The sequence below is a fragment of the Zingiber officinale genome, chromosome 8A, assembly GCF_018446385.1.
Source record: "Zingiber officinale cultivar Zhangliang chromosome 8A, Zo_v1.1, whole genome shotgun sequence".
Lineage (NCBI taxonomy): Eukaryota > Viridiplantae > Streptophyta > Magnoliopsida > Zingiberales > Zingiberaceae > Zingiber > Zingiber officinale.
This window is the reverse complement of record NC_056000.1, coordinates 4,020,164-4,034,911: the sequence shown is the minus strand read 5'-3', so window position 1 is coordinate 4,034,911 and position 14,748 is coordinate 4,020,164. Positions and strand designations below refer to the sequence as shown.

Sequence of the window (14,748 nt, the reverse complement as noted above, 5' to 3'; positions counted from 1 at the left end):
AGAGTCCAATTGCTACAAAACAACCACACCGCACTCACATCACCTCCACTCCGTGTCAGGAGCAAGCAGCAACCCAGCACTAGATCGCATTTATGGCGCCGCGAAAGGTGCGAGAGCAAATTGGAGCAGCATGCCTGTCCACTTCCCCTTGGCTTGCTACTTGCTACTTATCTTCGTCACCAATCTTTGCGTGCATGCATCCTCTTCCTTTCCCAACAGGCAGAACTTGTACTTGGGAACAGATGGACAGTGGTTGACCCCCCGGTTTCAATTGCTTTGTCTGCTTACAGAAATGGGCATCGTGCAGGACAAGCACGTAGCAACAGCGTTCTGGGCAAAACGAGAAGGCATCTGAATGCCCCTCCATTGGCAACGCCACCTACAAGAAGAACGCATCAAAATCTGATTTAAACAATGTTTATTTGCCGAGAGAGCGTTGTTACGTTACTTCGTCAGCTAAACTTTTATTGTTCAGATACGACTCGACTGATTGGATTGCACCCGTCGCGTGTTGACATCAGCGAGTAGGATAATTATTATGTAGGGGAGCTTAAACAAGCAAGTCACGAGCGAGACAATCCAAATCCAAGCACCGATTCTACTCCGTCAAGGTTCCGATATAAATATCGTCTTCTTGTTCATCTTCTAACAAGCGTCTCAAATGGAGAAATCGGTCAGTAAAAGCAGTAGTAGCAAGCTGAAGCAGCGCTTCGCACGGATGCTGCTCGCCTCCTCCTGCTCCACCGCCGCCAACGTCGCCGCCGCGACCAAGCCTCCGGCGACGCGTCTGCCGGAGACGGTCAACCACGGGTGGAATGACCGTTGCAAGCTCGACCAGCACTACTGGTCATTTCCCGCCGACATCCGGCAGCGCCGCTACGTCGCTCCGGTCGTGCATGTCTCCATCAACTGCCGCGATCGTCGGTCGGTCGAAGCTTCCGAGCCGTTGCTCCCCTCGATCGGCAAGGAGGATAGAAAGTGGAAGCCGGGGGCAACTAAAAGAGAGAGGCGCAAGGTACCTTTTGGTCAGAGAAAGAAGAGCAGTAGCTTCCCCTACTCTTCTTCCTCGGACTCATTAAACGAGGATGAGCTCGATCTCTTCAGCAGCGAGGAAGAGAAGGACGAGGAGGAATCGAGAACTACACTGTTCTCGTCCAAGAGCTTCTCCTCCGACTCCTCCGAATTCTACCACCACAGCAAGAGGAAGAACAAGAGCACTAGTAGCAAGAGCATGAAGTCCACACGACGTCCGCCGCGAAGGCACGCGGCGCATTCGACGACGACGGAACTCCGGCCATTGGTCTCCATCTCGCCGGCCAAGGCCAACGCGGGAGGATTCCCGGTGGTGAAGCGGTCCACCGACCCTTACGGCGACTTCAGGAGCTCCATGGTGGAGATGATCGTGGAACGCGGCATGAGCAGGGCCCAAGACCTGGAGCAGCTCCTCCACTCGTACCTCAAGCTGAACTCCAGCCGACACCATCAGGTCATCCTCGAAGCATTTGAGGACATTTGTGAAGCAATGTTTGGCAAATAGATTCAGCTCGTGTCTCTAATTCTAACGCTCTGTTTGAAGATCGACCAATAAATTTTGTGCTCCTCCGAGCTCTTTCCGATCAGTGATAAATAACAAGAATGTTACATTCAAAGCTCGATCACAAAGAGAATGGACTGTTACTTGAATTTATCTAGCATTAAATTACTTAATATGAAAATATGGACGAAACGTTTTCTGTAACTTTAGAAGAACAGACTTGTTTTGACAGAAAAGATAAATAGGCGGGCACATTAATTCTCACATTGCCTTGAGCACAATTTATATGGATTCCGGACAAGAATTCATAAATGCTACATCTTGAGAAGTTGTAAATTATTAGACAGTTTAATGTCAAGCTACAAGAAGGTCGAGAAGAAATGAAGCGAAAAATATGGTCACGAGTATTGCAATCCATCTCCAACAGCAATCTAAATTAAAGGGAATTAATTGCTTAAGCGAATCAATCATGAAGGATCTGCACCCGTGCATTGCCCCTCCAAAATCCGAATCTACAACTCATCCATCTACAATATAAAGAATCAAGTATCTAAGCTCCAATCAAAATGATAAAAAAAATAACATCAAGAATGTCGAAAGCTACATTGTACAAAATCTCCTTGATTTGAATAAATGACTCGACATATGCAGAAATGGCATCAGGAATAACCTTTCACACAAAGACCAAACAAACATAGTGCTAAAATCTTTATAATGCTTAGAAATGGAACTGTCAACATATCGAGGAAATAGAACGGTAGAGAGACAATCAGTGAAAATGCTATACAAGTTCATTGAATAGAAAAAGGTAAGAAGCATTTTTATTTCATGAGCAACACACTGCAGCGTGGAGATCATACATTATCCTCATTTAAAGTTCATAACTCAGGGAAAAACAATTGAATATTTGGTTCATCTATCTGATGCTCACGAGTGTTAATTTAATCCTTCCACAATGATGGCTGACTTTCTCTAAACGTATTGGTTGTTTTTGACCAAAGTATTGCTTTGATCCGCTTGTGAACCATCATACATCCTCATTGCTAGCTGATATACATACAAGACATCAGTACAGGAAATATCTACAAACTACTAAGTTTGGCCAGATATTAGATTAATAATTTTTGGGGTGAGGGATTGAATTGAATGACGAGTTAAAAATAAACATTCTTGTTGACACGTAAATGCAACACTAACAGTTTTTCTGATGTAGATCACAGATATCCATGTTACAGTTATGTTATGAGTTCATGATGGAGGCATTATGACAGGCATAAAAGAATCAGCAAGAGCAAGCACACAAAGCAATATATCCATTGAAAGCGACATGCCATCGATATTACTCAAGGCACTGCAAATCCGACATAGCTATTTCTAAAAATTTTACTAGTGAACAATAGGGGTACCAATTGTTCCTTAGTATCAATGTCGAAGTTTTTGTATCTAACACAAGTACCAAGAGGGTAAGAAGAGCCTATGTATTAGAGCATGCCATCAATCTGAAGGCTGAAGGCTGAAGGCTGAAGGCTGAAGCCCAATGCAAGTGAAGGAAACACTAGCTGTATTTTGCTAATGACGACGAAATGCATTGGTGCAATTGACTAACCTAACAAATAGAGTTCCATTAGAGGAAGGGGCTTAAACTTTAAGGAAGCAAAGCAAAGCACATCCATACAAAAATGGAAGGTTTGGATCATATATGAATAAGCTTCAAGGGAAGTCTCATTGAAATGGAATATCACAAACAAAACACCAAATCACACATGGAAGCAAATATTTATGGCGAGCAAGTGCAAGTTCCATGAATTCTCCACATGAACAACTTGCCATGATTTTTATTTTGCAAAATTGGCAGCAAGTCACCGACAACAGCAGCATTATGATAAAAAAAAACATTTTTTAAGCATCATGTGGTTGTTAATTAAAATATTAGAAAAAAATAAGAGTGTTTGTGGGTGTGTCCTTATTATGAGCCATGTGAATAAAATATTTTTGTTGCATCATTCTCAAAAGTGGCTTTTAAGTAGTAATAGTATCTAGGTAAGATTGTGGAAGCATAAACTTGATATGAGAAATTTCATTGTGATAATACAATCTCATATTCCATTTGCATATTTAATCTACATATTTATAGAGAAGTCATGCTCAAGGGCATCCATGTTTGTCGCATCATCTCACAATTGCCTCAACTCTGGAGCGACTTGGTCAAATCAATCAGATTCAAAAGAGAATATTAACAAGAGGCTCAAAAGAACATATGCCAACCTGTGTATGTGAGAACATCAGTAACTAACTTGCTAGACTCCACCTAGTAATTGTCACACATCATCAATCGCAGCTGGTTGAATGAAGAAAAATCAGTATGCTAAGTGGCTCACACAAAAGGAAAAGGAATACAATCATCGAACCAGAAGTGATGTGATTGAATCAAGTGAAATTGAGACAGGGAAGAATGTTGGATAACAAACTAAATGAAATGAAAGAACCCGTCAAAATGGCCTCACCAAACATCTTAAAAGAGAAGACAAAACAGATAGGCTGTTACAACTAGTAATAGGCGCAATTGCGTGCAGAGCAGAAGAAAAATTAGATTCTGGCTATCAAGTTGAAGATTTGTTTGTTCCTTAGAAAGTTGACAATTACATTTCAATGAAACTGTAGTGAGTTCCTTTATATAGTCAATTAGAGATGAACTGGAATATCAAAAAAATACCATAAATTTCGAGAAATTTGACATTAGTAAAATTAGTTACTTTCCTATTGAAAAGTTGGAAGCACCTGGCTATTAAATCAATCCAGTGAACTACCTTTTGACGTGTTTCTACTATAACCAAAGATTTCCTTTCTACCAGCACTCAAATTAAAGTGAGCTTGTTTTGGAGAACACTGCTGCTGATTACCCCGTCCAATTAAAAAACAAAATTTAATGCTATTTGACCAATAAAACACATAGGATAGGTAATGCATTGAAATTTATTTATTATTTCTTTATCAATTTAATTTGCTTCAATATGTAGAGTCCTTATTATGGGTTTATAAATTGTTTGTCAAGCAATGGTCACAATAATAAAATAAAGAATATGCATCGCTATTTTGTCGACAGCAGATGAAGCAAACGAACACATATGCAAGATTGTTTTAGATAAACAAATCAACGAGAATTAATGAATTCAACCAATTGAAAGAAAATCACAGGACAACAGACGAAGAATAGTTCGGAGTAAACCTTCCGACAGCCACCCACAACCCCTGCGCGAAATCGTGAGCATCGACGTCATCAACGCGGAAGCCGTGGCACTGTGCATCGGCAGCATCGATTCCACACAGAAGCTCGCCTCGACGGGTGACCTTAACAATCCGAAAGAAATTAATCTTACGCAAAGAAGAGAAAGAAAGCAAGGCATCGCGAGCCGCTGGCGGACACCTGAAGAAGCGAACGGCAGCAGACGGAGGCCTCTGCTTTGGGATGGAGCGAAACAGGGAAGGCCGCACTGATCCGGCTCTCGAGGCAGCGCCCCTGAGGCAAGGCGAGCGGAGGATCGACCTGCCAGCGGCGGCGGCTATCATGACGCGCTTCGGCCAGCGGGGTTTAGGGCAGGCGGCAAATTAGGGCTCGTAGCACTGAGAGTAAAATAAGACTACGAGTCAGTTTATGTCAGACTTGAGCTCGACTCAAATTAAACTACTTTAATACCAAAATTCATATTTCTAACGATAATTATATAATTAATTTATGAAGAAACATACAATTTTCAAAATTAGAGCTTGAATTGTTCCCCGGACCCAGACAAACACTACGCTAAGATAAATTACATAGAAGCTTAAGCTTTCATTTATTTATTATTGCAGCATGCTCGAGAAGTGATCTGAAACACAAAAGTTTATAAAGCTGCAACGAGTAAACCACATTAATTAATTAATTAATTAATTATTTATTTATTTAAACATGTCACCAAAATTTACTCTGCTTCCAGTTCCAGCCGCTGCAGACTCCTGCAGGTCGCTTCCCGAATGCTTCATCGTCAACTGCTGCTTGATTCCTCCCACGCCGGCGCCGGCGCCGAAGTTCACTGCCGGAACGACCATTTCGATCTCTCCTTCCGCCACGTACCTTTTATCTCTTCGAGGCCGAAGGCAACGACGCGCAAGCGCCCGCCCCACGAAGCAGGCTGCCAGTGTCAAGGCGCCGATGATCCCCAGAACGACGTAGACCGGCGTGAACGAACCTCGGGAGCTGGGTGCATATTGGGCCTTTACGGACTGTGGATACACCACCGGAGGCCGGCGAAGTGATAACATTTTATCTTGGATATGTTCTCTGTTTAGCGCTGTGATCTGACTTTAATTAATTTGCTTTCTTGATCGATATAATATATAATGTGCTTTGAGTGAGGCCGATGCACCAAATGGAAGGTTAGGAATATATCTCTGTAGTGTGGCTAGCTGCTTAAGGAGGAATTTTGTTTTCCTTTACACCAATGCAAAGAATCAACATTGATTATATTTGAGATATTGGATGGAAATCCGATCCATAATTCGTCAAAGAGATCAAACAGATTAAACATTCATATGCTTTGTGAGCCAACTTAATAATTAAACATCTCGATACATAACGATATGCTCCAATAGATATGAAAAGTGGTAATCTATGGCATAAGTGGCACTAGTTTCGGCACTTGAACTGGGAAGTTGTCGATCTCATCCAACCAGGGATTACTGTTTCTCATGTTCTTGGCACTTTTGATCGCTCTCAGGGATCTCCACACCGCACTGTTGCACTTGAACCCGGAGCCGAAGCCGATCTGCCACACCCTGTCGCCGGCTTTGATCCTTGCCTTTGCCTCGCAGTAGGCGAGCTCGTACCACAGCGAGCTGCTCGAAGTGTTGCCGAACCTGTAGAGCGTCATCCTCGACGGCTCCATGTCCCACGGCGACAGCCCCAGGCTCTTCTCCAGCTCCTCCAGCACGGCGCGCCCGCCGGCGTGGATGCAGAAGTGCTCGAATGCGAGCTTGAAGTCCGGCAGGTATTGCTTGACATGGTCGAGCTTGAGGACCTTCTTGAGGACCAGGGAGGTGAGGAAGAGGAGCTGCTCGGAGAGGGGGAGGACGATGGGGCCCAGGGTGGAGATGTTGGCCTTGAGGGCGCTGCCGGCGACGGCCATGAGGTCCTTGGAGAGAGCGACGCCGACCTTGCCCTCCGCGTCCTCCTCCTGGGTGACACACGAGTAGCTGCGATCGTCGGCGCCCTTGTGGGTGCGCACGGTGTGGATCAGCTGGTACTTTGACCGGCGCCGGTCTCGGAGGCGGTTGCTGAGGAGGATGGCGGCGCCGCCCAAGCGGAAGAGGCTGTTGGTGACGAGCATGGAACGGTTGTTGCCCAAGTAGGCGTTCAGCGTCATGCTCTCGGTGCTCACCACCAACGCGTAGCTGTTTCGATGCACCTGCCAAATTTACTGACGGAGTCAATCACAGTCTTCGACATTCTGAGATTACTTACTATTCAGGCCGGTGAAGAAACTGCGAGGGCTGTTCCGCGACTGATCAAAGTCAAACGTTATAAATGTAAACCCTAAAACAACGAGCAAGAAAAAAAATGCCGCGGTCTGCCCAATTGTCGCTCTGCGTTGCTGAATGCGACTTGACGACACGGTTTTGGCGATTCTCATAGAATCTAAACGCCATATCTGCGATAGAATAACTATGCCATTAATTCCACCCTACCCATCCACCCACCCATCCGCTACCCTCTCTTAACTGTCCCGCCCAACGGTATTAATGCGAATGACCAAACATTGGTCGGTCACGTTACTGGTTGCCAGTTAGATCTCTCGCGCTTCGTGTTTACTGTTGCGACGTCAGTCCACAATTTATTGAAGCACACATATATCTCCACATGCTAACGTGGTCAGAAGTAATAAATAAATAAAAGCATGCATGAACAAACCGTTGGCAAAAAAATTTTGAATGTCTATTTTGTGTCCACTTCGGGATATTGCCTACCCAGTGCAGTGCTTTTGAGTTTTGAAGCAGTTAAAAAATGTGGATTTAACGATAATAGTTTTATTATAATTTTGAACAGTGCGGCTCAGTTTCAAAATCACTGACTGGTTAATGTGGCTGGCAGTATGTGCATTCTCCAGTCCCCTCACTAGCTTTATATATATATTTATATATATATATAATGATAAATATTATAAATAAATTACAGACTTTGTAGTAATATAATTGGTAAAAATGATTAATTTGTATATACCTGAAGAAGCTGGCGAACGAGATCGATGGCGATCAAGCCGGCGCTGCAGCCCATCCCGGAGAGGTTGTAGGTGATGACGTCAGAGGACATCTTGTAGCGGTGGACGATCATGTCGGCGTAGGTCGGCGTCGGGTTGTGGAGGCTGCAGTTGGTGACCAAGACACCGACGTCCCGCGCCGCCACGCCAGTGTTGCGGAACAACTCGTCGACGGCGCTGAATATGACGGTCTCGGCCTCCTCCTGCGCCGTCCGGTAGCACATGTCGGGTGGGTTGCACAGCAGCGAAGCCGGGATATATGCCTCGTCGGAGATCCCCGACCGCTCCAGCATCTTGCGCTGGAACGCCACCGTCTCTTCGGTGAACGTGCCGCCTCCGGTGAACTTCGCCAAGATGGTGACGCGGGGCGCCACGTACGCCGAGCTCCCCTTGAAGCAGGCGAAGTCCACCAGGTAGACTGCTTTCGGGCGGCGGAGCATGTACAGCGCCACGACCAGGCCGAGGAGGGTGGATCCAGCGACGGTAGAATGGGAGCTGAGCTGCGGCGAGGCGAAGCTGGCGAGGCTTGTGGCGGAGAGGTGAGGGAAAAGCAGCGCGAGGAGTGGAGGGATACAGAGAAAGAGGGCGTTGGAGACGACGTGGTGAAAGACAAGCTTCAGGTAGTTGGGTGTGAGCGGTTTCATACGGTCGTCGACGGGAGGCGCCACCTTCTCGTCAGCCATGGCCGGAGATACACTGAGCAAGAAGAGGTACGACTAGATTTATAGAAAAAGGAAGACAGCAAATTCCCCAAAAGGTGCTTAATGCTTTTGGTTTGTTTGTTTGTTTATTTATTTATTATTATTTATTTATTTATTTTTCTATTAGTGTTGTGGAACGCAAGAGGGAAGGTATAGTTTCCAGTGAATGCCTCATTTTAAAGTCGTCTGATGAACGCGGAAATTACCGTATCTTTAATGGTTCAGATTTATCTGCGTTTAATGCTTTCAGACACAAGCCCTCTTCATTCGCCATCGTATCAGAACTTTTGTTTTTTTTTTTCAAAATATTATTATTATTATTTTTTAAAAAATATATAATATATATTAAATGTGTCTATAATTATTTTTTTTTCATATACCTTGTATTCTAATTTTATATCTCAATTAATCGAGCAACTGATGTCACGTTCTATCTACCGAATAAATCAGAAAATTATGGAAATATGAATAAAATAAAGAGTGGAGATTAAAAAAAAAATTAATCAAGTTGGGTAATATCGAGCTTGAGATAATCAATGTAATCCCACGAAAGTTTTTCACTGGCTACTAGGGTAAATCGGAAAGCTCGGGCAGCCAGGAGTCCAACATCCTTTAGTTGTGTGCCCTATTTCGAGAAAAAATTCCTACAAATTCGTCATAGTTGGGGCTCGAAACGCGGGTACCTGGGTGACAACCTGGATGCCCTACCGCTGCACCATAGCTTCGAGGGCTAAAAGGTAGAGACTAAGAGACTCTATTATGCATGAATTTAGTCCCACATTAAAAGTCTCTTGGCTTTATTGTTGGTTTAAATTATGACACATGCATTGATATTGTAAACATACACATGGGGAGAGACTCACTCACTCGTGAGTGCATAGGGGTGGGTACAAATCTAGGGTCCGGATTGTACTTAGGGATGTAAATGAACCAAGCGTTTATGAACAAACTAGGTGTTCGACTTCGTTAAGAACATTCATGAACCATATTCATTAATAAAATTCTTTTTAATACGTTAAATAAATAATAAAATAAATAAATAAATTTAAATTATCAAGCTTAATAACCAATCAAGCAATTAAAAGTTTCAAACAATCAAATAAACTTGAATTGAGAGTTTGATAACATCTAAATGAATCAAGCTCGAACTAAGCTCATGCCAAGCTCATGTCAAGCTCGAACCAAGCTCAAGCCAAGCTTGAATTTAGAGCTTGATAACATCTAAACAAACCAAGCTCAAGTCAAGCTTCAAACAAGCTCAAGCTCATAAAAAATAAACCAAGTCAAGCTTGAACACTCATTTCAAAAGTTTGGTTCATTTTAAGCTCGGCTTGATTACCTTATCAAACAAACTTGAACATCCCAAAGCTCGGCTCAGCTCAACTCGGCTTGTTTACAGCCCTAATTGTACTGAAGCAAGGTTGACTCGTGTGTGAGCACGACCTGCGCATGTCGAATGTCAAACCGATTGAGGCAAAATTTGTCCAAAAGAGTAAACTAACATATTGCCACTTGAATCTCTTTTTGCTACATGCTCAAGAGTGTAACGGAAGCATTAATGTGTAATTAATGGTGATTCCGTAACTTCTAAACATTAATCATGACATAAAACTCATTAATGATGATTTCGTAACATCTCAGTATTAATGGTGACATTAAACCCATTAATAATGATTTCGTAACGTTTCGACATTAATGAAGACATTAAACCCATTAATGATGACATTAAACTCAGCATTAAATGATAATAATTTGATCATTTATTGCAGGCAAGGTGAGAGCTCCTATATAAGGAGGCTGGATCTTGAGCAAAGAAAAGACGCGTAAGAGAAGCGAAAGCAAGAAAATTCATCCACCTTCGTTCCTCGATTCTTCTCTTAGTCGTGCATCTGCTCGGCTAAACTACTCGTGATAGCACTCAAGTGCATTCTCAGTTCGCCACGAACAATTAGTGCTTGGTTGCGTTCGTGGTTTTGCCGTTGTATCCCGGGAAACAGACGACCCGAGGAAACCTTGAAGCATAGCGGGAAGTGGGGTGAATCTATTTCAAGGAAACTGCGACCATCGCAGGCCTCGGTCCCTTCGCTCGTTCTACCGCTTTGCTCGTCGGCCGCTTCTCCAGTCGGCCGCTTCGCTTGCTCAGACTTTTGCTGCTCGAACTCGGTGCTCTGTCTGCACTCAGGAATTAACAGAAATCAGCCCCCGCTGGCAGTCTGAGATTATCAGCTCAGGTCATCTCGACAAATAAGTTAGAATTGATTTTGTATAATTCCAATTTAGTTAATTCCCCAATATCTCCAGCAACAGATTGCCCGACAATCTTAAAACATATTCGATTCTGTTGAGATGACCACAGAATAGAATGTTGAGGTGCAACAGACTCAATACATGCAAACCCTCTTCGCCCCGATTGGAACTGTGCCAGTGAGTCATGAGGGAAAACCAGAGCCACTGAACTTCAAGAGGTGGCAGCAGAAGATGTTCTTCTACCTGACCACGCTCAATCTGGCTTGATTCTTGACCGAGGACCCTCCCAAGCGTGATGAGGATGCTGATACGCAAACCATCAGTGTAGTGGAGGTATGGACTCATTCTGAGTTCCTTTGCCGAAATTACATCCATAACTGTCTTGCTAATTCACTGTACGCTATGTATAGCATGAAGAGAACGACTAAGGAGTTGTGGGAGTCTCTGGACAAGAAGTACAAAACGGATGATGCAGGAGCCAAGAAGTTCATCATCGGTCGATTCCTGGATTATAAGATGGTTGACTCTAAGATGGTGATCAGCCAAGTTCAGGAGTTTCGGGTGATCTTGCACGAGATCCACTCAGAAGGGATGATTTTGAGTGAAACCTTCCAGGTGCTATCATTGAGAAGCTGCCTCCCGGCTGGAAAGCTTCGAGAACTACCTGAAGCACAAGCGGAAGGAGATGAATGTGGAGGAATTTATTGTTAGACTTTACATCGAAGAAGGCAACAAGAGTTCAGAGAGGAAATTATTCTCTCAGGCTATTGTGAAAGCCAATGTGGTCGAGCACGGTCAAAGCTCGAAACGAAAAAACCCCAAGTGTTCCAAGATAAGACCCAAAGGAGGCATCAGCAAGAAGAGGTTCTCTGAGAAGTGCTTCAACTGTGACAAAGTAGGTCACAAATCTTCAGAGTGCAAGAAGCTGAAGAAGAAGCAGAAGGCTAACCTGAACGAGGGACCAGCAATGAACGACCTCTGCGCAATGATCTCAGAACTGAACCTAGTCGGTTCAAACCCGAGACAATGGTGGATCGATATTGGAGCCACTAGACATGTGCACTGCAATAAGGAGTTGCTCCACAACTTCGAAGAAGTCACTGGAGACAAACTGTTCATGGGAAACTCAGCAAGCTCAGACATCATGGGCCAAGTAAAGGTGGTGCTGAAGATGACCTCAGGCAAGGACCTTACTCTAAACAATGTGTTGCATGTTCTGGAGATTCGGAAGAATCTAGTGTCTGGATCATTGTTAAGCAAGTATGGTTTTCACATTATTTTTTAGTCAGACGGAGTTGTATTGTCCAAGAATGAAATATTTGTAGGAAGGGGCTATGTATATGATGAGTTATTCAAGCTCAATATAATAACCATTAAGCCCAAGATAAATAAAAATGAAAGCTCTTACACTTATATGCTTGAGTCTTTATGTTTGTGACATGGTAAATAAAACTAATAAGGTCATCATTTCAAAATATTGAAAGAAATAACGAACCACTCGGACTAATCCACGCTGACGTGTGCGACCTCAAAGGTACACTAACATGTGATGGAAATAAGTAATTCATCACTTTTGTAGATGATAGCACAAAATACTGTTATGTGTATCTTCTCAAAAGTAAGGATGAAGTTATAGAGAAATTTGCTCTTTATAAAAATGAGGTTGAAACCCAACTTAATAGAAAAATTAAGGTGGTTCGAAGTGACCGAGACAATGAATATGTATCATCGTTTACTGAGTTGTGTGCTGAATATAGGATCAGACACGAAACAACAGCTCCATATACTCCTTAGCAAAATGGAGTTGCTAAGCAGAAGAATTGAACTCTAAAAGAGATGATGAATGTTTTTCTATTGAGCTCTGAATTGCCAGAGTTCATGTGGGGGGAAGCTATGTTAACAACTAATTATCTTTTAAATAAGGTGCCCTAAAATAAAATAAATAAGAGCTCTTACGGGTTGTGGAATGGAAGACAACTGTCCTACAAATATTTACGAATGTGGGGTGTTTTGCCAAAGATTTAGTGTCTGATCCGAAAAGGATTAAGAGAGGACCAAAGACTGTTGATTGTGTATTTATTGGATATGCACAGAACAGCAGTTCTTATCGATTTGTTGTGTATGAATCATAAATATTGGAGATAAATAAGAACTCGAAAATAGAATCAAGAAATACCTCGTTCTTCAAGCATGTGTTCCGTATAAGACATGAGAGGATGCTCGCTCCTCAAAGTGGGTATATTAAACACAAGGTGAAGATGATGATGAGGAACCATTGGAGGTTGAGCTTAGACGGAGCAAAAGAGCTCAGGTAGAAAAATCCTATGGATCAGATTTTTATCACTTTTATGTTGGAAAGTGAGTCTCGAAGTTACTCAGAAGCTGTAGGCTCTTCTGATGGACCTAACTGGCGAGAGACAATTGCATCTGAGATGAACTCTATCTTACAAAATCACACTTGGGAACTTATGGATCTTCCTCCAGGAAGTAAACCGCTAGGTTGCAAGTGAATCTTAAAAAAAATGAAATCAGATGACACAATTGATAAATATAAGGTCATATTGGTAATCAAAGGATATCGACAACAAGAAGGCCTTGATTACTTTGATATGTATTCTCCGGTGTCGAGAAAAACTTCCATTAGAGTATTGTTGGCTATTGCCGCTTTATGGAATCTCGAAATACATCAGATGAATGTAAATACTGCTTTTCTAAATGGGGATTTAAAAGATAAAATCTACATGGAGCAACCTGAGGGTTTTTTTGTGTAAAATACCGAAAATAGGCGAATATTAATAAGGAAATTTTTCGAAATTTTTGGAAATTTTTCGGAGCTCGTACAGACGAGTTAGCGGGGATAAATACGGGGCCGGGAAAAAAACCTGTTTAGGCGACCCGTTTAAGCGAGGAAATGTTTATTTTATATTCCTTTTTCTTTTTCCCTTTATTTCCTCTCATCCTCGCCGATTCTCTCATCCTCGCCGAAAACTCCCTCTTCTCTTCTTCTCTCACGCCGATTGCCCTAACTGCCACAGCAGTTTCTTCCTTTTCTTCACCACAGAAGCCGACGCCGACCACAGAAGCCGACGCCGATCCTAGTCGTCGGTGCCCTAACACCCTGGTTACCGCCGTCCCTCAGTCCGAGCAGAGCCGACCCTTTCCTTCTGCCATAGCCGAGCCTCACCCCTTGCATGAGTTGCTGCCTCGGGTTCTACCGAGCCTTTGGTTTAGGGTAAGTTGTTGGTTTAAAGACTGTGAATTTAATGTTAAGGTTTGATTCACAGAGGTGAATGTATTGACTACGAATTTTGGGTGTTTGATGTATAGGTCAGTGGTTAAATCTAGTACCAGCCACAGTTTTGGCAACGGGTGCATCCTCGACAAATTAACGACAAAGTATACGGATTTGGGTGAGTTTTGGAATTTGGTAAATTGTAGGCTTGTGATACGTTTTGTGGTGAATTAGGATTTACATGGTTAAATGTTGTTCACCTTGATCGTTAGGGTTATCTGAACAAAGGAAATATTTAGGGTTTTGCTCTGAATTGTTGTTAAGGATTTTATTTAGCTATTCGTTTGGAGTGTAGCTAAATAAAAAGATTTATTTGTTTGACACAGGACTTTGATTCGAGACGAGTATTTCGATTTGTCGGACTGGACCATTTCGATTGGAGGCGGGTACTTTTGACTTATTGTCTTTGATATGCTTAGTAATGAAATTAACATGTTGCATTAATTGTGTTTCTTATTTGTTTCGGTTAATCACTGCCCAATACATGTTACCTGTTTGATTGGTTGTTTGTTTGCATCTCGTATTGATCTCGTACCTGATTTTTCATGCTCATGGGTAGTGATATAACCATGTTTCACATGTTCAGGACCTAGGTTGATACCTTATTGATCAATATATCTTGATATGATTTATTCATTATGGTGCCCATTGTTATATGTCCAGAGGTTGGTTTAGTATATTACC

The 14,748-nt window shown here is 42.8% G+C and overlaps 3 protein-coding genes and 1 long non-coding RNA gene across 5 annotated transcripts; 2 read left to right on the top strand and 2 right to left on the bottom strand.

Moving 5' to 3' along the window:
• Positions 1 to 661: 661 nt before the first annotated feature.
• LOC122009759 (transcription repressor OFP7-like) lies at positions 662 to 1,537 on the top strand. The gene has a single exon (XM_042566038.1). It carries the CDS (start codon positions 662 to 664, stop codon positions 1,535 to 1,537), a length of 876 nt encoding a protein of 291 aa, XP_042421972.1.
• Positions 1,538 to 1,805: 268 nt separating this feature from the next.
• On the bottom strand, positions 1,806 to 5,204 carry LOC122011999 (protein NUCLEAR FUSION DEFECTIVE 6, mitochondrial-like). Of its 2 annotated transcripts, none has more exons than XM_042568445.1 (3): positions 4,959 to 5,204; positions 4,761 to 4,882; positions 1,806 to 2,061 (listed from the first exon to the last, which is right to left on the bottom strand). In XM_042568445.1, the coding sequence occupies exons 1-3, from the start codon at positions 5,099 to 5,101 to the stop codon at positions 2,054 to 2,056; spliced, it is 273 nt and encodes a 90-aa protein (XP_042424379.1). In that variant the 5' UTR covers positions 5,102 to 5,204; the 3' UTR covers positions 1,806 to 2,053. The 2 variants fall into 2 exon arrangements, with proteins under 2 accessions (XP_042424379.1, XP_042424378.1); XM_042568444.1 differs by lacking the exon at positions 1,806 to 2,061 and adding an exon at positions 2,329 to 2,581.
• An 809-nt stretch (positions 5,205 to 6,013) lies between these two features.
• LOC122012767 (3-ketoacyl-CoA synthase 20-like) lies at positions 6,014 to 8,659 on the bottom strand. Its single transcript, XM_042569414.1, has 2 exons — positions 7,788 to 8,659; positions 6,014 to 6,975 (listed from the first exon to the last, which is right to left on the bottom strand). Exons 1-2 carry the CDS (start codon positions 8,505 to 8,507, stop codon positions 6,181 to 6,183), a joined length of 1,515 nt encoding a protein of 504 aa, XP_042425348.1. The 5' UTR covers positions 8,508 to 8,659; the 3' UTR covers positions 6,014 to 6,180.
• Positions 8,660 to 13,905: 5,246 nt separating this feature from the next.
• On the top strand, positions 13,906 to 14,410 carry LOC122008377. Its single transcript, XR_006119275.1, has 3 exons — positions 13,906 to 14,004; positions 14,100 to 14,182; positions 14,391 to 14,410. It is a non-coding gene; the product is annotated as an uncharacterized LOC122008377 (long non-coding RNA).
• Positions 14,411 to 14,748: the final 338 nt, after the last annotated feature.